Source organism: Amphiura filiformis, chromosome 10 (assembly GCF_039555335.1).
Source record: "Amphiura filiformis chromosome 10, Afil_fr2py, whole genome shotgun sequence".
NCBI classification, from domain to species: Eukaryota; Metazoa; Echinodermata; class Ophiuroidea; order Amphilepidida; family Amphiuridae; genus Amphiura; species Amphiura filiformis.
In genome coordinates this window covers 7,549,277-7,573,213 of record NC_092637.1, presented here as the reverse complement: position 1 = coordinate 7,573,213, position 23,937 = coordinate 7,549,277, and the positions used below count along the sequence as shown (strand labels likewise).

Here is a 23,937-nt window from a genome sequence, read left to right as displayed (position 1 = left end):
ACAGTCTTCAGTGAACGACTCTTGTCAGAGTCATCAGTAGACAAGGGGCGGTCTACATGTCTCATTCTTAGGTACTTTGTCCTGAAGAAGTCAGAGCTACTCCTGACGAAAGCTTGACAGTTCTAAACTTGTCCAATGGCGAACCCGCTAAAAACCCACTAATTGTTATGAATTCCCGTCGTTAAAGCCTATCCTACAATCACAGGTCTACCCGCAAAGGCTTTTGGGATTTGCTGAAAAGGTCAATTGTCTACATTTAAAATCAGAATTTTAAAGAAAAAAAACAAACATCCTCCTCAAATGTTACAATATTGCTTTGATCTTATTTCAAGATCAGAAGCAAAAAAAGAAATGCTCAAATCACACATCACATTTTATATATAATCTCCGCTTTGTGCATTTATTTCAGTATATAGCATTTAAACAATGCCGAAGTTTACAGTAAAATTAAACGCCTGGTCCCATCGGGATTCAGGTGTGTCTCCACATGCATCAACCGTTTAAACAAACAATTAAACCATAATTGTTACATGTTACAAACTCTTCCTTCCCAAGTATGAAGGCAGTATAAAGTCTGCACAAAAAGTAACTCAGCTGTTATATATACGCCTATAGTTTCAGAACTAATAATTGTTTTCACAATATTTCAACATAAAAAGAAGGATGATTTATTTACGCGCATTTTGATACCCCATTTGTCCAATTTTGGTCAATATTGACAATACAGCAGTGTTTTGAAAGAAAATGCCCCAATTTAAAAGTTATTTGTATTGATTTGAAGTAAGCACAAAGATAATGGCCGGCTTTACGTGTTAACAGTGCTGGCATTAATTATAACCATTGATCGCTGTAAACTGCAACTTTTAAATTCTGGTATTTTTCTGTAAAAGCACTACTGTGTTGTTAATATTGAACGACATTTGACGAATGGGGTATCAAAATGCATGTAAATAAATCATCCTTCTCTCTATGTTGAAATATTGTGAAAACAATTATTAGTTCTGAATCTATAGGCGTATTTATAACAGCTGAGTTACTTTTTGTGCAGACTTTAGTTATATTCGTCTCAGGTATCTATATTGCGGTATTACAGTTGAAATCCACACGCCCCCTATGGAAGATATGACCTTAATCTCCCACACAGGGAGTGTGAATTTCAAATCGGGTTTACCTGAATGGGTGACTCCATTTGAAATCTACACCCCTTGTGAGAAAGATTAAGGTCAAGTCTTGGGTGTATGGATTTCAACTGGAATAGCCTATTTTTTTAATGACTACCAAATAAATAAATAAATTAATAAATAAATTTGGGGTTTTATAGTGCACGATTCCAGCCTACAGGCCTCAGCACACTTTACAGATTCCAGCCTACAGGCCTCAGCACACTTTACAGATTCCAGCCTACAGGCCTCAGCACACTTTACAGATTCCAGCCTACAGGCCTCATCACACTTTACAGATTCCAGCCTACAGGCCTCAGCACACTTTACAGATTCCAGCCTACAGGCCTCAGCACACTTTACAGATTCCAGCCTACAGGCCTCAGCACACTTTACAGATTCCAGCCTACAGGCCTCAGCACACTTTACAGATTCCAGCCTACAGGCCTCAGCACACTTTACAGATTCCAGCCTACAGGCCTCAGCTGACCTATGAGGCAAAAGACACACCTTATAACCATTAGCAATATTCAGAGACGCAGCTCAATATACATGACGTCGTTGGGCAGGAAAAACCTCCTATGTGTTTGTGGCCCCTGAACATGTTTAAAACAAAACTGCTTACATATGAGGTTTTGCTTTAAGCATGTTCAAGGCCAATGACACATATGAGGTTTTTCCGCCCAACAAGATTGAATAATACACTGAAATCTTATTCTTATATATATTTAATTCTTATTATGTACACATTTTTGTACAAGTTTCTTTGATATTGTGCAACAGTGAAAACGCATCAACATTCACAATTTGGTCAAGAAAAACAATGTTTTGTCGTCTTCCACAACTTTTCAGGCGGGTGGAAAAACTTTTCAAAATTTGGTGAGGGTGTTGGAGGACAACAAAATTTTGTTGGCTTTAGGGACTGTTCAGTATTTACGCCAAGGGAGAGTAGGAATTTTGACAACAAAAAAGGCAGCTAAATGTTGCTAAAAATTTTGTGTTCCCCCTTGCATCCTCTCAACATTTTTGGATTCTCCCCTTGTTCTCCCCCCCCCCCCCATCTCCATTTAAAACATACCAATCCCCCATGGTTCAAGTAACAAATTCGGATTCCCCCTCTCATTGTTGGCACTACCAGGGATGGAGATATTTCCCCCATATTTTTCTTGCAACCCCCCGAAAAAATTCCTGGTGCTGCCACTGGATCCTCTAACCATGGAGCTACTCAATACTTTGATTACTTTGATCAGTCAGTAAAATAGAACTCCCTTGCCATGAATCTTAGAAGGCCTACGAGTAGACTGTTTGCATGGCCAATAACCAAAAAAAATCACCCCTTCTCTCTTTTAGGACATGATTTTTAATAAGGGAAGCAATTTAAAGAAACCTATAATGTGAGGCTCAACCGGGGGCATTTTCAGTTGTATACCCCGAAACAAAGCCAGGACCTATTGATTGCTAGGGAGGTGCTCTAACCACTGAGCTGCTTAACAGTTTGAAATAAAATGCCCTTGGTCATGTTGGTACTGCAGACTATTTTGCATGGTCATTGTGTACACTATAGCATATCACCCCTCCCCCCTTTTAGAACATGATTTTGCGCAAGGAAAGTAACTTGAAGGAACCAAAAATGTTGCTGTAGCATACCCCTTGAAACAAAGCCAGGACCTACTGATTGCTAGAGAGGTGCTCTAACCACTCAGCTACTCAACAGCTTGTTTACATCGGTCATTATTGTTTCATGATTCAAAGTAAAACATGCTGTAAAATTCTTGAACATATCCAGTGGCGTACCGTGGCCGCTCCTACCCCGGGAGGCTGAAGAAAATTCAATTTTGCCGCCCCTTCCTCAACAGCCAGAATAAATTTGACCCAATTTTTTTTCAGTGGTTTGAAAAAGTGATGAGCAAAAAAAAAAAAGCAAAACATTTTAATGTATAGTACCATTTTTCTAAAGTTTTATACTTTTTCAAATTTTTCCGCCCTTTTTTCTTTAGGCCTACTAATTCTTTTTGCCGCCCCTTCTTCTTCCGCAGCCCCTTTTTTTTCCTCCCCTTCTTTTTCCGCTGCCCCTTCGATTTGGTCACCGCTGCTTTTACCCGGGGCTTGTGCCACCAAAGCCCCCCAAAATATGCGCATGATATCAAACTTCTTATAAAAACCCAAACCAAACATGAACCTGCTGATTGCTAGGGAAGTGCTCTAACCACTGAGCTACTCAATAGTTTGCCCCCCCACTGAAGAATGTGAGATTTATTGATTTCATATTGCAAATTGTTTTGTAAAAAAAATGTATGAGAAAAAAATCTTTTGACAATCAAAATGTAAGGCTCAAACAAACCAGATGCACAATGACATACTGACAGAAATAACATAAAGTACACGATACCAGCACGGGATTTCCCCTACGCAATCCACAACATCTGCATTTTGTTCACTTTCTGTGAAGAAGTACTTTTGCGATATCAAATGAGGCAAAATTTTACACAGCTGTTTTCGAGTCCCATTATAGGCTGCGAAAAAATACAAACTTTGGATCATATCTGTGTCACGTAGGCATGCATGCATAGCTTTTTAAATTTGCATTAAGCACATTTCTCTATTTTCTGCTTTCAATGTGAAAATGATTTTGTAAACATTAATGGAATAAGGTGCGTCAAAATGTCAAACTTTATGCTGGCTTATAAACTGCAATGCACATTTATTGACTTGTTTTGTTTTGTTGGTTTTTTTTGCTTTGTTTTTTAAGCTTTTTAAAAAGCTATTTCATATTTCATAAACATTAAATTGTAGTTTAATTTTCCCTACCATATGTCAAATCATTCCATGTTAAGTGTAGTTTTTAAAAATTAAGTTTACAGCACATTAATTTTGAGTATAATCAACACGTTGCCATGGTAACTTACAAGATAATCATACACTTGGGATCTGAAACTGAGGAATGCACTATGTTACAAATGTTTTATAATTTGCAAGATAGTGCAAATTACTTGCTTCTCAGAACATAATTGACAAAATCAGGTTTCAAAGTACTATAGGGACACACTAGGGATGTATTACTGCCCTAGCAAGTCAAAAGATAGTAAATGTATGTTTCAAATATCTGCCTTGATAAACAGGGGCTCCGGAAGATTTTCAACATTCATGACATTGACATTGGGGGACTGCAGTGGTGTAGATTTCTGTTGTATGATGTAGGCCTAATATATATAATTCAATTGACATTTTGTTTTCACATTATCATGTTTTTAATTGTAAAGCGCCTTGTGGTCTTTGATGTATTATGCGCTATACTATTAAGATTAAAAGATTATTATTATTATTATTTTGACATGGGGGTGGGGTTGGATTGGAAAAAAAGTTCTTGAATCCAGCACCTTCTGGCAACAGAATAAGTTTATGGTATAAAGTGTGCCATATTGAAGTTAAACTGTTGAAATATGGTGCAAAAGTGGAATAAATTGGCACTTTTTAGGTTAAAATGGCCAAATGAGGTTAATTTGGTCAGAAACCCACATACAGGAGTCAACATGGGGGGGGGGTTATTGTATGCATCACCCATAACAAAATATTAGGGGTTACCCCCCATGATCCCCACCTAAGGGGGGACTGACAGTAGCCATTTTTCCAGTATCTGATTGCAGTTTTTTTTACTTCACTTGAATATTGAGGAACCTAAGATACATGTGGATTCAAGTATGGGTGACTGCAAAACATTTCATAACCTCATGAATATTCGCAATGCATTTAATCCAATCACAGACAATGAAACTTAAAATATGTGGACGCAAGTGCACATTATTAAAAAAGTATAATGTAAAATGCTGGATTTAGCAAATAGGTGTTCATAGTTTTCCCATTTTGGTGGAAATTTAATAGAAAATAAAATTGAAAAACATTTTGAAATTGAATTTTGAGTTTTCCAGTTGTATAGAGTGCATGATGTTATAAACACACACACACGATCCTTCATGTAATTATTTTGTGTAAGCTTATCCTAGACTAATCCGAACATTAACCTTAAGATAAACCTAACCTTAAGACTAATCCTAACCCTAACCAAGCTTTAAGACAAATAATTTAACTTAAAGTCAGATTGAGTGATCCCAGCGAAAGTGTAAAAAGTTCAAATTGTTTATAAATGGCTTACAAGTGCAGGATAAGTCATTAAAATTGTCATTTGCCACTTTTGAAATGAAAAATTTGGCAAAAAACAAAGAAAACAGCAGTTATTGACGAAGTTGAAGCCCCATTCAAATACATGTAGCTAATTTATATACTGTCAGTATATAAATTACAGATTCATGTAAATGCCTTATTTTGTCTTACGTACACAGCTTTCGGCTGAACCACTAGCAGGCTATGTTAGCACATCTATGACAATGACAAAGGTACCGAAATCTGAATTTTTATGATTTTTACGATCTTCCAGGAGAGCAAATCACTGAATGAGAATTATTGCCTTAGTTTGGATGCACTGCACATTCTTGCCCTGCTAAAACAAATTAAATTTAAATGTCAAAATGTTGATGCTTTATATAAAAATGCAGAATAAATTTTGGATGCCATAGAAAGAGAGAAACGGCCTAATAGCTTGTCTTAATGTATAGTTTGCATGTAGCATTCATATCACAGTACATTTTAACAGATTCTTGACATTTCGTTTTAAAGTAAAAAATAAAGCAAAATAAGAAACTTGCTTAAAAATGAATATTGATTTATAATAGAGCCAGCTGACTGCTGAATGTAAAAGAATACTTCTTGAGTTAATGTAAAAATGTGCCTAATCTACTTTAGCTGAAAGAATGGAGAAAACTCAAATCGGTATGCAGTTTTTTTTTTCATGTATTTTAAAAAGTTGATGTAAAAATATGCATTTTGTGTTTTATTGCATTTTAGGGCAACTTTTTTTCCAGTGAAGCCAAATTTTGTGACTTTTCTGCACAAATGCAAAGACCTATATAATAAGTTCTAAATTATGATTGTAAGATTTCATGAATTAATGTAAAAAGATGTGTACAAGCGTGCAATTTTTGAGCCTTTTTGTATGCCCTATATCTAAGATATAAGAATTGCCTTTCATAAACTGATCCTAGTTTTTTTTTAAATGAATGAATTATTCATGGAATATGCCGTTAAAGATAATTTTTAATTCAGCTTTTAACGATATAATTCCTTGACATTACACTACATTATTTAGGTATAAAGACTTATTGGCTTTGGTTGACAAGATCCCTAAGAATTAGAACGAGTTCATTCCATATGACAGTGCTTATATTTTTCAACACCTAGTCCCTGTCAACAGAATATACTCAAGTGTTGAAGAAAACAGGCTATTCCATTTAAAATCTACACGCCCCCTGTGGAAGATTTTGGAAATATCTTCAACAGGGGGAGTATGAATTTCAAATGGAATTAACACAGGCAGTTCCTTTTCAATTCCATACACCCTATGAGAAAGATTCAACTTGAATCTTCCACAGAGGGAGGGTGAGTTTAAAATGGAGCTGCCTTAATGTGTTCATTCCATTTGAAATTCAAACTCCCCTGTGGGAGATATTTCAAAATCTTCCACAGGGGAGTGTGAATTTTAAATGGAATAGCCGATTGGATGGTTGCCATGGAAACATATATCATACAAGAAACATCTGAGTGACATATATTTTGGGATTAACAAGTGCGATGAACGCTTAGCATCATTTATTCATTAATAATATCTTTTATCTAACCCAAATATATACCTAATTTCGACAAGAGACCAAAAACACAATTGGACTAAATTGAAAAGATTTTAGTTCAAAATATGAAGCATTTGTTACTATCATGAGGGGACTTTTATCACTTCAGCACCAGCATGTGTGAACTCTCTCCACACGGGTGTCAACTGCAGACAACAATTTAAAAAAAAATAATAATAATTCAAAAATTTCAGAATTTTAAATTTTCATGTCCATATTTGGAATCAGCAAGAAAAATGCATTAAAATGAGTACAAACAAGCCAAGTATTGGTTCAGCGGTTCTTAAGAAAGCTCTAGATATTTTGAAAAAATATCTTAAAACTTGGACTTCTCATGTTGAAGCCTATGGTCAGAATGCACAGCAAGCATTAATGGGCTTTCAAAACGCACACTAAATAAGTATTTTCCTAGGGCTTCCATAATCCCATAAACAAGTATTTTGGTCGTTATTTTGCCATTTTTAATTTGAAGTCCTGTCTAACATACCCTTTTATAGCTTGTTGATGTTTTAACACCTTACATGCATACGTCGCTTGCCTGTGAAAAATTACCATTTTTATGTGTTTTTTGCACAAGCATATAATATCTACCTTGGAATACAAGTGTCCGGCCTCCCCTGGTTACTTCCCAACTGGCAACTGATGGCTCATGCACTTATTGCTCAAATTCATGTTATTTTTCAGTTGCTATCTGTCTATGGTCTGTCATACAGGTCTTGTAGCATGTATTTTCACTAAAGGGGCTCCCAATTTCTTCGGAAGAGGGATCATGAATATGTCGGTGATTGGAGTCATTTTGTTATCTCGGGTTGAAAACATTGTTCCGAGTCAAGTCAGTCAAAAGTCAAGTCAAACATTTGTCGCTTCTATGTCCAGTCAAAAGGAAGGCTTTAATCCTATAATATTTTATTTTTTTAATTGAAAATTGACAAAAGGTCCACTTTTTTTGAAGGAAAAATTTTAACCTCCTGCACCCCCAGAAAAGCCTGGCTACAGGCTATTGTACTTCTATGTGAGTGAATGCACAGGTCTTTTATGTATTATTAATGTGAAAACAATGTCAACCTATTTCTGAATTGCAGGGAGTTGTACTTTTTCATTGATTAGACTGTTCCAGTTGAAATCCACACCCCCTATGGAAGACATCACCTTAATCTTCCACACAGTGGTGTAGATTTCAAACAGAGTCACCCATTCAGGTACCCCTATTTGAAATTCACACTTCCTGGATGTCTTCCATAGGGGGTGGTGTATGGATTTCAACTGGAATAACCCATTTTGAAGCAGACGACACTGAATGGATGGCTCCATTTGAAATTCACACTCCCTGTGTGAAAGATTAAGGTCATGTCTTCCACAGGGGGTGTATAGGTTTCAACTGGAATAACCCATTACAACGTAACATAGAGAAATTGATATAATTTCCCCTTGATGCAAACTATTATGTAAAACAGGGTTGCCAAACCTGCGATTTGGTAGCCCAATTGGGGCGACTTTTGAAGATATTCCCCAAGACTTTTGACAATTTCCTGTCCCAGAGAAACATTGGCTCCCGCGACTTCCGATAGTTTCCTGCCCCATAGAAATCAATGGTAAAGAGAAAAATTGGGTGACTTTTCGATTATTTGACCAACGATTCGGGCTGAAACTTTTTGGCAACCCTGGTGTAAAATAAAAGCAATAAAATACCACCTGGCAGACTACACAGTCATTATGAATATCAAGAAATATATATAAAGCCGGGATATAAAGTTATGTATTCAAAATACATCATGGATATAATGGTAGTAATTTACCACAAAGATTCCAAGAAGAGTTGATAATGACACTGTAATCATCATTAGTTTTCACAGGATAAATTACAAAGTGGTTTTGTGAGATTTTAGCATCATCCAGCAAATACTAAGAAAATTTTTTTTTCAATTTTTTACATGATCATTTCCCAGATGTCGATTCACAGTGCCAGTGTAAACAGGTGTTATACATGATGCGGATCAGGGTAGTACATTGTGTGCATCAATGCGAGTCTGTAAAGCATTATCTATTCTGAATAATGTATTTAGGAACGGCCCTGTTGATCATGTATGTTTAGGATTATTTTATCCATTTATTTATCATATTTATTAGTTATTTGAATGAATTTGTCCTTGGGGTGAGACCACCTCCTTTCCACCTTTTTCCCAGGTCCTGTTGTCCGCACTTTCAACAGCGGACTTTTCTTACCATGGGATCTGGTTGCAGGAGGAGGTCTCGCCCCTTGGTTGGATATGTGTGCTTTATGTGGTTTAATCTTTGGTAGTTTAATGTCATGCAATTTTGTTGTTTTTTATTGATTGTAAATTTTCACATCAAATCAGCTTTAAATTGCTACCATGTCTTTTAACTCTCTCCATGCAAGTGTCAACTGCAGACGACGAATTAAAAAAAAAAATTCACAAATTTCAGATTTGTAAATTGTCATGGCTATATATTTGGAATCAGCATGAAAAATGCATTAAAATGAGTACAAACAAGCCTAGTATTGGTTCAGTGGTTCTTTAGATAGCTCTTGATATTTTGCGAAAATATCTTACAACTTTTTATGTTGAAGCCTATGGCTAGCACCAGACAGGGTCTAATTCTGCATAAAACCGGACGCGTTATTTCTATAGATCTGCTGCGCATTCAAATTGCATTGTATTGCATCGTAATTTCATTTGTGTCTATGCTAATTATGTTTACACAACATGAACTCACATGTTTTCAAGCAAATTCGCCGATAATGGGTGATCAAAAGCGATCGGAATGTTACAAAAGTACAGATCGCATTCAGCTTACTTCATATGAGATGATCTTGGGAAAAATACGGCATAATTTGTCTTGGTGTTTGCGGAATGCCATGCAGTAAAATATTAATACGTTGCGGCAATTCATGATTGACAACTAACAATCGGCGTGTCCTTCGTATCCTCCACTGTCAATTTCTTATCCACTCACTAATCCTCACAAAAGCTTTGTGTTGATTACGTAATGTGTGGAGGCAAATTGCAATAAGTACAATGAAATAATGAGTAGGGCGGGCTCCGAGGCGGGTTTCTTCTTCATCTTACGTAACAGTATTGTTCTCAAAAAAAACCGGAAGCTTGTCGTTTGGAGCTCTAGCTGAAATACAGCAACATACTGCAGTTACTGTCCGTTTTCCTATACACAATACACAGTGCTCTTTCCCATTGACGCGTGACCTTTACAAATAGCCCCACGTTAACAGTATGGGGATATGACTAGTTAACGTCGCTGTGTGAAAAATAACCGGCCAATATTAAAAGTACTCTTCTAAAGTTCTAGAAAATATAGTTTTTTAACATGTCCTAAATTTTTAGCTAATTTAGATGTTTGGAAATATTCGTACTTTGGTGTTTTAGTTAATGTTATAGGTAATAGTACATTGCCTAGTTAACGTCGCTGTGTGAAAAATAACCGGCCAATATTAAAAGTACTCTTCTAAAATTCTAGACAATATAGTTTTGTAACATGTCCTAAATTTTTAGCAAATTTAGATGTTTGGAAATACTCGTACTTTGGTGTTTTAGGAAGGATATGTAAACGACAGATAACACCAAAAATATGAAGAAATTATTTCTAAACCGTGTTAAGTCAAAAATCATTATGTTGCTCATTTTCAAGAATGCTGGTTTACAAAAAGCACGACATTGTCTGATTTCGTGAACAAAGCCACACATAACATTGTTTCCTTTCGTTTCCTTTATAATCGGTTACCCAACTGAAGCTATGAATACCATCTTTATTGCGATATCGCACATGAAAACAGTCACTTGTGCACAACCAGAGAAGATCCGATTTAATCAGTTGAGCTGTTTCAATGAGTGTTATCTTGGTTTAATAGCTTTTAATGGGGTTAAGTCCTGCAAAGGTCGAGATGAATTCTACTGTAGACATGACTGCATCATGAGATAATGTAAGATGGTAAATGTAAACCTGTATTTTAGCTAGAGTATCTCGAGCTAGCTAGCACGCAGAGCATTAATAAACCATGAGTGAAAATCACAATGCCTGCGTAGACAGTTGCTATACTCAATGCAGATCAGAGTAGTGCAAATTGATGCGCATTGATACTGTTCCTGTATGGAGTGACCCAGTATCTACATAATTGGGTTGATACAGTCCTGCATTAAGCCATCAATGGCTAATGGTAACGTTGTTACTACAACAAAATGGCTAATGCTTAAGTTGTTTCTAAAGTGTATTTTTAAGTGCCAAGCCCTCTTACCCTACATGTTTAATAGGTCATTCATTATAGAGGAAGCCAATTTAACTCTCACCATGCGGATGTCATTTACAGACGACAAGTTTCAAAATTTTCTTTAAAAATAAAAAATTTCAGAATTGTACATTTTCATTACCATATTTGGAATCAGCATGGAAAATGTATTAAAATGAGAACAAACAAGCCTAGTATTGGTTCTGTGGTTCTTGAGATAGTGCTATATATTTGAAAATATCTGAAAACTTAGGCTTTTTCAGGCCTATGTTGAAGCCTATGGCCAGCATGCAGAGCATTAAACATGTTAAAGGACCTAATTTGCTTGTACTACACAGGCTTATAAAAATGGGGCAAAGTGAGTTTAAACTTGCTACAAAACATAGAAAGTAGAAACACGCTTAGACAAAGTCTGTTGTCTCCTGTAAAATGACATGGGCTTTTCTAGTTGATATCCATATACTCCCTATGGAAGACATGACATTAATCTCTCACACATTGAGGTTATATATATTTCAAATGAAGTCATCCATTCATTTCAGGTAACCCCATTTAAAATTAACATACCCAGTCTTCCAAAGGAATTCAATTGAAATTAGCACATTTACCAACCGTTTGAAACTCACCTCTATCTATGGAAGATTTAGGTTAAATCTTTCTCAGAGAGTGTATGAAATTAATATGGAGCTGTCTAATGTGTTCATTCCATTTGAAAAGTAGCCCAGGGCCCTTCCAGAGAGGTGGATCCATGGTTACGGAGGGAGGTAGGCTGAAAAGTGATACTGCTGTCTTTTCTACCTCTAGGGGGGGCACTTAACACAAATGACCATACGGATATCCTCCCCTGGAAAGACCCCCTTTTTGGATTTCGCAGCTCCGAAAGACCCCCTATATTTGACCGAAATAGAGCTCCGAAAGACCCTTGATTTTGATCATTTCAGCTCTAAAAGACTTCAAAATTGCTCATTCCTCATATGACCAACCAAAAAAGCCAAGAAAGACCCTTGATTTTGACTGTTTGCAGCTCCAAAAGTCCCTATTTTACTTGTTCACAGTCCGGTTCGCAGCTCCAAAAGACCCCCTTTTACCGGTACACCGTCAGCTCCCAAAGATCCACCACCTCAAAATTCCCGGGGAAACATACCCACCAAAATTTTTAATGTGCCCCCCCAGGGGGGTCAAGTTCCACCATCTGAGAAAAATAATTTCAGGGTACATTGATCACTTTTCTTGTTTTTTCTACACAAATATGTACATGTAGGTATATTTAACAAAATTCAGAGTTTCGCATTTTTGGAAAAAACAAAAAAAACGACACAAAATGATAAAGCTATAGCAATTACAACGACCACACCTGGTATGTCATGTATATTTCAACACAAAGTTAATGGAGCTTACCGAGAGAAAACTCATAAACAAATAAAATTTCACTGAAAGTAATGATCACGATAATCTATTTTCAATTTCACATGAAACGCTAATTGAAAAACACATTCACAGATCATAACGATCATCACCTGGTATGTAATGATGCAAAGTTAATGAAGCTTACAAAGAGAAAGTTCGTCAACAAGTAAAATTTTACTTCAAGTAATAATCATGATTCTTTTATTTCGGCCTTATTGTCTGGTGCCCCTAATGTCTGAGGCCAAGATAAATACTCATAAATTCATTCACTTTGCAGTTGGGGCCCCAAAGGGCAAGGTAGTAAGAGGGTCCTGTCAGCAACTGCTGACATCTTAAATCTGCCACTGGTGATGCCCAACATGAACTACAAACAGTAGCGTAGACAGGATTTTAGTGTGATGGGGCAAAGTCAAATTTTTGTCCCCATTCGTCAATTTTTTGTCTCATTTATAGTCATTTTAAGGACACTTTACTCCTTGTTGTCCCCACTTTATCCTTAAAATGTTCTGTGAGGGGCAGTTTTCTCCCTGCTCCCCCTGGCTACACTGCCCCCTCACAGAACATTTTAAGGATACAATGGGGACAACAAGGAGTAAAGTGTCCTTAAAATGACTATAAATGAGACTACAAAGTCAAATCATTATTTTTCTTAAAAATTATGGTCATGTAAATCAGTCTAGTCGCAATACCAGGGGTAGCTAGCATTGTCTTTGTCAATAATCCTAAGTAAGATGATGAAGCGCACCAAAAGCGTGACCAAAAAGCATAAGCATATCCATGTGGGGGTGCCCATGGTGTATGCAGGCCTAAAACACCTAATTGGCAATTTAATTTGAAATCCATACACCCCCTATGAAAGACAGGACCTTTATCTTCCACACAGGGAGATTAATGCTGGTTTCATAGTTTCTGCCGTTCAGCGGCGTGATTCTTCATCATGCCGCTTGAAAAGTGCAAGCGGAGCACCACACCGCTGAGCGGCAGTGACTCTAAAAGCCAATGTTGCTGCTCTGCACTGCTCCAAAATCGAATTTTGTTTTCATACGTCAGAGCGGCACCAAGTTGACTTGATTTCAATTCCTACTGATGCTGCTGTTTGGGCAAAGCGGTAGAGTGATCGGTTTGCCGCTGGTCACCGCTAGCATTTTTGATGCGATTGTGCAGTGGATCAAAATCATCATCAGAGCGGCAAAGCGGCAGAAAAGTATCAAACCAGCATAAGGTCATGTACATCTTCCATGGGGGGGTGGATTTAAACTTGAATAGCCCAAATGTTTCTGATGGTACCAGCATGCATTAAAATGGTGTTAAAAATGTCTAAATGCTCAAGATTTTCCAGGCTTTAGTCCCACTGGATCTCGTCAGGGGCTTAGGGACGGCCCCAGGTCCCACTGTTATTGGGAAAAAAACACACCCAAGCTTTAGCACCCCACTATGCCCTTGGAGATCAACATAGGTGTGATAATAAGGGCCTATGTCAAAAAAGCTGTCAAAAAGGTTGTTTTTTGTAAGTGTCATGTCGCCGATTCTGTCTGTAGGGTCAAGTCATAAAAGGTCCGTAATTAATTTTGTATAAATGTCAGATTGGCTATACAGTCAAGTGCAAAATCCCCTGCGACACTTGTTCAGATTTTGCGCCCGGAGTTACATAAAATCGTGCATGAGAAGCTCATCGTATGATATTTGTCCTGATTTCAATGTATTTCGAATCCAGTCCCGCCTCATTAACCAATAGTGGAGCAAATATGTTTTAGGATTTTTCATATTGGCTACAATCAATCATAAAATTCCCTGGGACACTTGTTCATATTTTCAGACCTGCCAACCTACCGAAGTCAGAAAGAGGGACATTGAGGCCAAAACCTTGTACATGTACACAAACCAGGTACCGACAAATTCAAAGACTTGAGGTGTGCAATACTTTCAGAATTCAGGGAAGGTTTTGCAGGTTTAAATTTATCACAATAGACTAAAGAGAATGCTATAGCAAAATTTAAAGTGAAATGTGCATCATTTTCTGCTGTTCTTACATTTAAATTTGCCATCACTGAAATTTTCAGAAAGCAGGACTATCCCTCTTTTTCACTTTGGAAAACCCAAAATGAGGGACAGTCCCTCAAAATGAGGGACAGTTGGCATGTCTGTATTTTGCACTCACATCCATGGGAAGTGTTTATTACATTTTAGATTTCAACATATCGTCGCTATTCCGTCAAAACCTCATTCAACTGAGCAGCTTTTTAACAGTGGTTATAGCACCATAATCATGATTGAGTAGCCCCTTCGTAGGTGAGTAGCCCTGTAAATTGTGACTGAGTAGCCCCTTTATATATATTTATAATTTCAACTGAGCAGCTTTTTAACAGTGGTTACAACCCCCTAATCAACACTGAGTAGCCCCTTCAAAACGATGGGGGGGGGGGCAACCAGAGGTCCCCTGCCTCTATAATGCTACGCCACTGCCTCCACTGTCAATGCAAGTATAACCTCTTATTGTACATACAAGTTAACTGAGTAGCCTTTTTATCAATGGTTACATTCAGAGTAGCCTCGTTTCGAGGCGTTAGGGCGCCTGGGATAGTGTTTTTTTGTTTGTTTTTTTTGCTTCTCAATTTATTTTATTCTGATCTCTGTAAGTCTTGTCCACCTACTGCTGTTGTTAGTATATATCAGATTGCTAGTGGCCCTGCCAGTCATGGCTTAGAAAAACAGGGATAAACCACAGACAATTACTGATCCCAATTTTCATTTAGTGACTGCTCTCAACAACTACAGGTGCTCAATCTATTATAAGCTCTCTTTAGTGATCTTTCTCCCTGCTACAAGAGATCTGATATACTAACAGCAGCAGTAGGTGGACAAGACTTGCAGAGATCAGAATAAAAAAATAAATTGAGAAGCAAAAAAAAACAGTATCCCAGGCACCCTAACACCTCAAACCGAGGCTACATTCAGAGTAGCCCCTCCACTGTCAATGCAAGGTTAGCATACAAGTTAACTGAGTAGCTTTTTTATCAATGGTTACAGTACTATAATAATTGTGTGGTATGGTAAATCATGACTGAGTAGCCCCAGCCCCCTTCACTGTAAATGCAACAACCCTTATTATGTTATATTGCATTGCACATACACTCTTTTTATCAGTGGTTACAGCACCATAAGTGAGAAGCCCTGGAAATCATGACTGAGTAAGCTCTCACATCATAACTGAGTAGCCCTCACAACATAACTGAGAAGTCCATATCCTAACTGAGTAACCCTGCATTTCATGACTTCAGTGAGTAGCCCTCACATCATAACTGAGTAGCTCTCACATCATAAGTACCCCTCATGTCATAATTGAGTAGCTCTCACATCATAAAATGTGTAGTCCTCACATCATGATTGAGTAGCTGTCACGTCATAAGTAACCCTCATCTCATAATTGAGTAGCCCTCATATCATGATTGAATAGCTCTCACATCATAAGTGAGTAGCCCTCACATCATGATTGAGTAGCTCTCACGTCATAAGTAACCCTCATCTCATAATTGAGTAGCTCCCATATCATGATTGAGAAGCTCTCACATCATAAGTACCAATCACATCATAATTGAGTAGCCCTCATATCTGAGTAGCCCCTGCACTATACATAGTCACTCCTACGGAGCATCTGGATGCGAGCGGTCTCCCCTGTGCATCTGCCTCGTCCCCTTGGAAACATTGTCCACAGCAGTTTTTGTACTGTATAGGATAAAACAATAACAAAAGTAATGTTAGTCATTAGATCATCATTAGTCATTATTCATTATTCATACACTTAAAAAGTTACGTTATTACACCATAAAATACATGGTTTCATTGGGGCAATAAGCTTAACAATTACAACTTTTAACATTCTTTCATTTCATCACCATTTTGTTAAAGACATTCAAACATGACAAGAAATCGACACGATGCTGATTTTCTACGAATTAAAAGAAACTATAGATAATAAAATGTATCAAAAGACAAACAGACAGAAAAACAAAACAAAAACATGAAATTTCTCATATTTGAAGAGCCTTTAACCAAAGTGCATTTTTGAAAATTGCATATTTTCTTTTTGTGCGCCATTTTGACCAAATACAACAATATGTGACACTGTGAATCGACCCAGTTGCTTCAAACACAATGTGCTATACCAAAATACTTTCATACATTTTTAATTTTTGTAAAAACACTTTTGATTTATTGTAAAAAGCCATATGTATACATTTAACTAATATATTTTGGATTGAATGAATTAAATCTCAGGATCTCGAGATTAGGACTATTCCAGTTAAAAACCACACACCCCCTATGGAAGACATGACAATAATTTCTCACACAGGGGTGTAGATTTCAAATGGAGTCACCCATTCAGGTAACCCCATTTGAAATTCAAATATCACGCCTGTGTGTGGAAGATTTAGGTCATATCTTCCACACAGGGTGTATGGATTTCAACCAGAATAGCTCATTTTGTTGAAAATCTCAGATTTTTCATGTACAGCACCTAAGGCTGTGCTTTTCGCAGAGTATTTCAGTTAATTTAATTGTGATTAAGGGTGGCATCCTCAGTAAATACAATACCGCTTTTTAGTTTGTTTATCAGCAGCATAGCCAGCTTTTTAGTGTGGGTGGGGGAAACTTTCCCCCTGCCCCACCCCCCTACGGCCACAGATTCTGGATGTGAAACTAACAGGGGCTGAATTTGCATGACGGATTGGGGAAGGGGAGGGGGGCTTGTGCCCCTGTGTTCCCCTCCCCAAATCCACTAAGTGTATTAGTATTGGTAAGATCATATTAAAAGGGCATTTCGTGATCCACAATATCGTCCTCCCACTTTTCTCAAAAAAAGTTGAGATTTATATCCCTGGACACCTCTGACTACATAATGTTATTGTTTATGTACAAAAAATTTCTTGCAGATTAATTCGTTTAGCAAAGATATTGTGAAATTGGAATTTCGTTCTGGTATACCAGAACGAAATTACAACACATTGTCTATGAAGCAGTGTAATACACATAATCATGCATAACTTCATAAGCGCAAAATCGGAATCAACTGAAATTTTGGGAATAAGCTTTTTTTCGTGGAAATCTACTGAAAAATGTCATAAAACGAGGATGCTAGGATCACGAAATACTCCTTTAAATTTAAAGTTAGTGTCAAATGTCCTCCCATGTTGAAAATCTAGTGTGGAATGCGGTTATGATGTTGATAATTTTGATTTTAAATAATATTTTCATCATTGCAGACACTGCACTTGCAAATTAAAATGAACACTCTTCACCAAACCGCACTGACATTTAATATTTATTTTCATATGCTTTATGCCAAAACAATTGAATCAGAGATATTACCAGTATGGGTGAAAGATCCTTATGTAAGACACAGTGAAGAAATTTCAGAAGTTACATCATATCCCGGGTATCATATACAGCAAACCACAGCCTTCTTTCATGCTTAAAATGGTGGAAATTTACAAAAAAAGTGAACAAAACAAAACTGCTTTTTTGGCTATTTAGACATGAGTATAGTCCTTTGCAAAGAGCTTTTGCACTGGCCGACAGGTTGACCTGTTCAACAAGTAAAAAGAACAACAATCAAAGAAATATTTAGTTGCCACACTTTGACAATAAGTTGGAACTCTTCATTGCTGCTCTGAGAGTTCAGTGAAATTAGTATAACTATGTTTGATGAGAAGTACAAACCATCCCTTTTCTCCTTCCCTCCCCCATTCCCCCTCAACCAATGTTGGGGGGATTGGAGAGCCCAATGTCAAAATTGCTTTCATCAACATTGAATTGGGGGAGAGGGGCAGCGATTTACAGTTATTATGCCAGAGTGTGCCAACATTAATTTCTTTGATTGTAGGTATTAGGTCACTTCTTCGCCAATCCAAGCTGTGCAGCTTGATCTGTGAATGAGGTACCGATGTGAAGATAGCCAATGAGAACCCCACTTTAATTGTTATGCTGTAAACAGCACTAAATTGGGCAGTGAGTGCAAAGAGTGTTTACAAAATACTGTAACACACATAAATTTATTACTGTAGCAAATCTTGTGACCAAATATGAGAAATTCTAACCAAAAAGAGTACATAAACTCACATGCACAGAAACCACACAGAACCGAACCGTACACACAATTATAACACAAAAAAGTTATTAGTTAGCATAACATCACATTCTAGTTGTTAATTGGCTAATATTAGTCTACTTAAATTAGTGTTAGTCAATCAACGTGCAGGAGATATAATGCGTGTTAGTAAAGGACAACATTAATGCATTTGTTTTTCGTTCAACAAGCATTCAAATAACCAGGCCCGTACGCAGGGGATTTGGAAAAGTATATAAAAAGTCCCAAAATTTCAGAAATTGCAAGCATAGCGAGCAAAAAAATCAGGTTTTTTACGCTTTTTTGGACAAAAAAGGTCAAAATGTTGTCCACTTTTCACAAAATCGCCCACCCCCCCTTGAAAAAAAAGTCCACTTTTTCAAAATCAGCACCCCCCCAAATGAAATCCTGCGTACGGGCCTGCAAATAACACTCTCATTCCTGTAGCTAACCCAAGACCAAGTCAAGAAAATATCCAAAGGACCAGTATTATTGTATGATATTGGGCTATTCAAGTTAAAATCCATACAGAGTGGCGTAGCGTGGGTTATCATATTGGGGGACCATGATTGGGGGGCACTAAGTCTGATTGTGAGGGCACAAGCCGTTTTTCGGCAATTATTGTATGGGATTTTCTAAATTTTGCAATTGATTGGGGGGGGGCACGTGCCTTCTGTGATGACGCTACGACACTGTCCATACATCCCATATGAACGATATGACCGTAATCTCCCACACAGGGGTGTAGATTTCAAATGGAGTCACCCATTCACACTCCCTGTGTGGAAGATTAACACTCTTCACGCGGGTGTCGACTGCAGACGACAAGTTTCAAATTAAAAAAAAAAAAATCAAAAATTTCAGAAATTTAAATTTTCATGACCATATTTGGAATCAGCATGAAAAATACATTAAAATGAGTATAAACAAGCCTAGTATTGGGTTAGAAGTTATTAAGATAGCTCTTGATAACGTTGAGAAATTTTTTTTTTTTTTTTAAACGCAAGGCTAGCACGCAGAGCATTAAGGTGTACGGATATTAACTGGAATAGCCCATTTTATATATTCAACCTAATCAGTATGTACCTCCTCTATAGAAATTTTCACCTGTATCAATAAATTTCATCATATTTCTGACTAAAATTACCTTCCAGTTACAAATTATGAATAATTTTAACTTAGATAGGCCTACATTATATGTTGAATGTTTATGCATGTCAATTTCCATTTGTAGTTTGTAATGTTAATAACCACCTCCCCTCTTTCCGGAAAATAACTAACTTAATATTCTCCACACGGGTGTCGCTTGCAGACGACACGTTCCAAATTTGCTTTTCAAAATTCATAAATTTCAGAATAATACATTTTCATGACCGTATTTGGAATCAGCATGACAAATGCATTCAAATGAGTACAAACAAGCCTAGTATTGGTTCAGTGGTTCTTGTGATAGTTTTTGATATTTTGAAGAAATAGCTCAAAATTTGAGACTTTTTATGTATGAAGTGCTTAATGTGTCAAATATGAGCCAGGCCTCAGGTGGCGATGAGATCTAGTTCATTAAATAAACCATTAAAACTTATGTTTAAGGGATCTGGTACATGGTATGAACATTTGGACAGTATTTATTGTGTGTCATGAGAGCACATCAGGCATCTCAATTGAATTCTGAATAGAGGAATGTCCTTCTGATATCAAATAATTTTATGACAAATTATTAATTGATATTTTTTAAATTTTTTGATCAGTACTCAAAGTAAACTTTCTGAATCTAATGATAAAGTGTATGTAGCTGGGATAAAATGCCAACAATCAATTGAAAATGTTAACCTTTCATATTAAAGATATACATTTTTCCCCCAAAGACCTTCTTTTTTGGTGTTTTTTGGGAAAAAATCCATATCTTCAATATTATGAAAGGTCAAAATTTTCAATTGATCATCAACTTTTCATCCCAGCTAAATACACTTTAAGTACATTAGATTTATAAAGTTTACTTCGAGGATTGTTAAATATCAAAATTATCAATTTTTAAATCATTTGCCAAAATGCGTATCAGGTTATATCGCGCGAAAAAAAAAAAAAAAATCAAAATTATTTTATATTTATTCTTCGCATTCAGAATTCAATTTGATATGTCTGATGTGCTTTCATTCATGTCCCACAATAAATACTGTCCAAACGTTCATACCCCACCCCTTAAAGCAAGATAGATACCCCTCTAAAAAACTACATCTTAATTATTTTGAGAACTGCGGTTCTGGCCCAAATACTGGAAGAATAACAAGACTCAAATCTAAATTTCTTTCATGGTAATCTGGAAAATGATACATGCATTTAAAATTTGTAGCAATGATGCTTCCCTTGATATCAGACGACTTAGTTTAACTTATTATTCCCCTCTAGTCAGTCTAGTGCTACCCAAAACAACTTCTCATGTTATTTGCATGTGATAGGAATTCGAGTGTTTTCTCTTTGTATTAATTAGTACTTAGCAAACTGCATTCACAGCATTCTATATTAGTAAGATCATTTTGGAACTGAAACTGCAGTGAGGCATACACTATTAGTTATTCAATACCGGGAAATATGGAGGATCGTAAAAACGTTATTATTGATGCGGATGACATTAAGTGTTAGTCAGTGGACCATGCTGTTTTTGTCGTCAGAAGAAAGAATAATTAGTCAGAAAAAAACAACTAACGTTTCGGAAGAAGCCTTCCACTGTGTACACTGTGAAAAGAAGTATAAGGCATTAATAAGATATCGCAAAATAAATAAGAAAAATAGTCTAGAAACACTATAAAATTAATGGTCATTAAGTATAGAAACAGTACGGTGTATAAGTGTTTTTAGTAAAATATAAAAAATAACAGGAAATCATAAACATTGTGTGAATTCACATAAAATGAAATGTTAACAAGTTTGCTAATGATATAGTAATAAGAATGAATTATATCAAAAAAAGATTACAAGCTATAAATGGATTTCATTCTAAAACACTAATATGGCACTGAGCACTAAAAATGGTCATAAAAAAAGCACTCAAATGGTAATAAGGAAGCGCTCAAATGTAATAAAAAAACACTAAAATGGTAATAAAAAAGCACTAAAATGGTAATAAAAAAGCACTGAAATGGTAATAAAAAAGCATTGAAATGGTAATAAGAATAGATTATATGAAAAAAATAGTTCCAAGCTTTATATTAATAAATATGATTGAATATAAAATAGTTTACATCAAGAATTTCTCTAACTCTAGCCTACTGTCAGCATTCCTTTACACATTGGACTATTCAAGGTGAAATCCATACGCCCCTATGCAATGGGGCGGATCCAGGAATTTTCAATAGGGGGCGCCATATGTCCAAGCGAAGCGAGCACAGCGGTGGTCACAGGGGCGCCCATGCAAAGTCAGGTGCCGCTCTGCAAAAATTGGGGGTAACTGCCCCCCTAAATCCGCCTCTTTACAAGTTATGGGCTTACTATTCAAAACAGCATGGATTATTCATTTCAAATGGGGTAACCTGAATGGGTGACTCCATTTGAAATCTACAGCCCCTGTGTAGGAGATTAAAGGCCCATTCAGTGATTTGCTCATCCGGACGATCGTAAAAATCATCAAAATTCAGATTTTGGTACCTTTGTAATTGGCATAGATGTGCTAACATAGCCTGCTAGTGGTTCGGTCGAAAGCCGTGTATTTTAGACAAAATAAAGCATTTGCATGATTCTGGACTTTTGATACTGACAGTACAAAAAGTCCGACTCGAGATCGAGAAGCTCACTCTCCACCGTACCAACGCTGCGTTATGTATTGTTTCTACTACTTATTACATCAGTAGCTACTATTTTAAACAAAATACACAATTTTAACTGTTTTTCATATTTGAATTGACCGTTAGTTTGCCTCGGTGACCTTTAATTGCTTATTTTGTTTTCTACTACAAAAATTAAGCGTCTGTTTTAAATCAATTTAGACTCTACTTCCCCGTGTTAGAAACACTGGACTAGGAAGTTTTCCAGTCGATTGGTGGCGCACTGTACGACAATCTCGATTTTCTCGAGTCGATCTGAGTTGAAGTAGAAAACCTTTCTAAAACTTCTGTTTTTTGACTAATTTGTCGATGTATTCAGGGGAAAAGTGGTTTAATGAAATTCTGTAGACTTATTCTTTATTTCTAAGCAACTCTGACAAATTTCCATTTTTTTAATGTTCCTGTGAAATCACTGAAAGGGCCTTTAAGGTTATGTCTTCCACAGGGTGTATAGATTTCAACTGGAATAGTCTATTACATCTTATACATTGAATTACTAAATTAGGCAACCACATAGGCCTACGCAACTATCAATATCATAATACGTACTCCCTAAATAGACAAGCAACCCTGTTTAAAGAACATCTAAATTGCAAGAAAACTGTCACCTTTGATAAAAGAGTCTGCTAATAGACACAGACGTGGATAATGTGTGAGTCACGAGTGTGAGTTACGAGTTGCAACTCGCAGCTCGCACTCACAACTCACAACAAAATACCTTCACATCTTAGACACAAGGGGTGAAGGTATCAAGCCAATACATTAGTAAGCCATTAATCTGAATAAAACCCTATTTTAGTGTGACACCTCTTGTGTGTCATCTTTAATTGTTTCTAATATTTGACTGCAAACACCACTAGGTCATGCTCAACTCCGAAGGGGCAAAGCAGATATCAACCAAAATATCAAATAATTGTGGGTTTTTATGTACAAGCATGAATTTTGGCAGAGTTGAGCATCATGGCTTGGGAAACATTTTTAGTAGTGGAGACATTTGTGAAAAAGCCCTAGGTTGTGTTTGACTGCCATTTTTTCAAAATGGCCATCAAAATCCACTTAAACACACCAACAGCTAATCGTCCATCTAATATTATACTAAAGAATTGTACATTTTCATGACCATATTTGGAATCAGCATGAAAAATGCATTAAAATGAGTACTAACAAGCCTAGTATTGGTTCAGTGGTTCTTGAGATAGCTTTTGATATTTTGAGAAAATATCTGAAAAATCCGAATATTTATGGTGAAGTATATGGCTAGCATGCAGAGCATTAAATACATTCTATTAATAGTAATGATGATTTTTTTTATAGATTTATACCAATAATGTTCCATACCAGTACTTTATTAATTTACAGCCATAATAAGTTATTCTTTCACAAAATGATAAAATAATATTAATAATAAATGTCACTAATAATAAAAGCCAAA

General features: G+C 36.5%; 1 protein-coding gene across 3 annotated transcripts in view; it reads right to left on the bottom strand.

The window, feature by feature from the left end:
• LOC140162456 (growth hormone secretagogue receptor type 1-like) overlaps positions 1–23,937 on the bottom strand; it is a 78,785-nt gene that overhangs the window by 10,324 nt on the left and 44,524 nt on the right. The window contains exons 3-4 of one of the 3 annotated variants that reach the window (XM_072185699.1): positions 21,392–21,420; positions 15,701–16,286 (exon numbers count right to left, since the gene is read on the bottom strand). The exons of 1 other annotated variant lie outside the window; for it this stretch is intronic. In XM_072185699.1, the coding sequence (XP_072041800.1) occupies positions 16,205–16,286; positions 21,392–21,420 (111 nt within the window). In that variant the 3' untranslated portion in view covers positions 15,701–16,204. Of the gene's footprint in view, positions 1–15,700; positions 16,287–21,391; positions 21,421–23,937 lie in introns of those variants that run through there. One more of the 3 variants, XM_072185698.1, reaches the window with a different exon arrangement.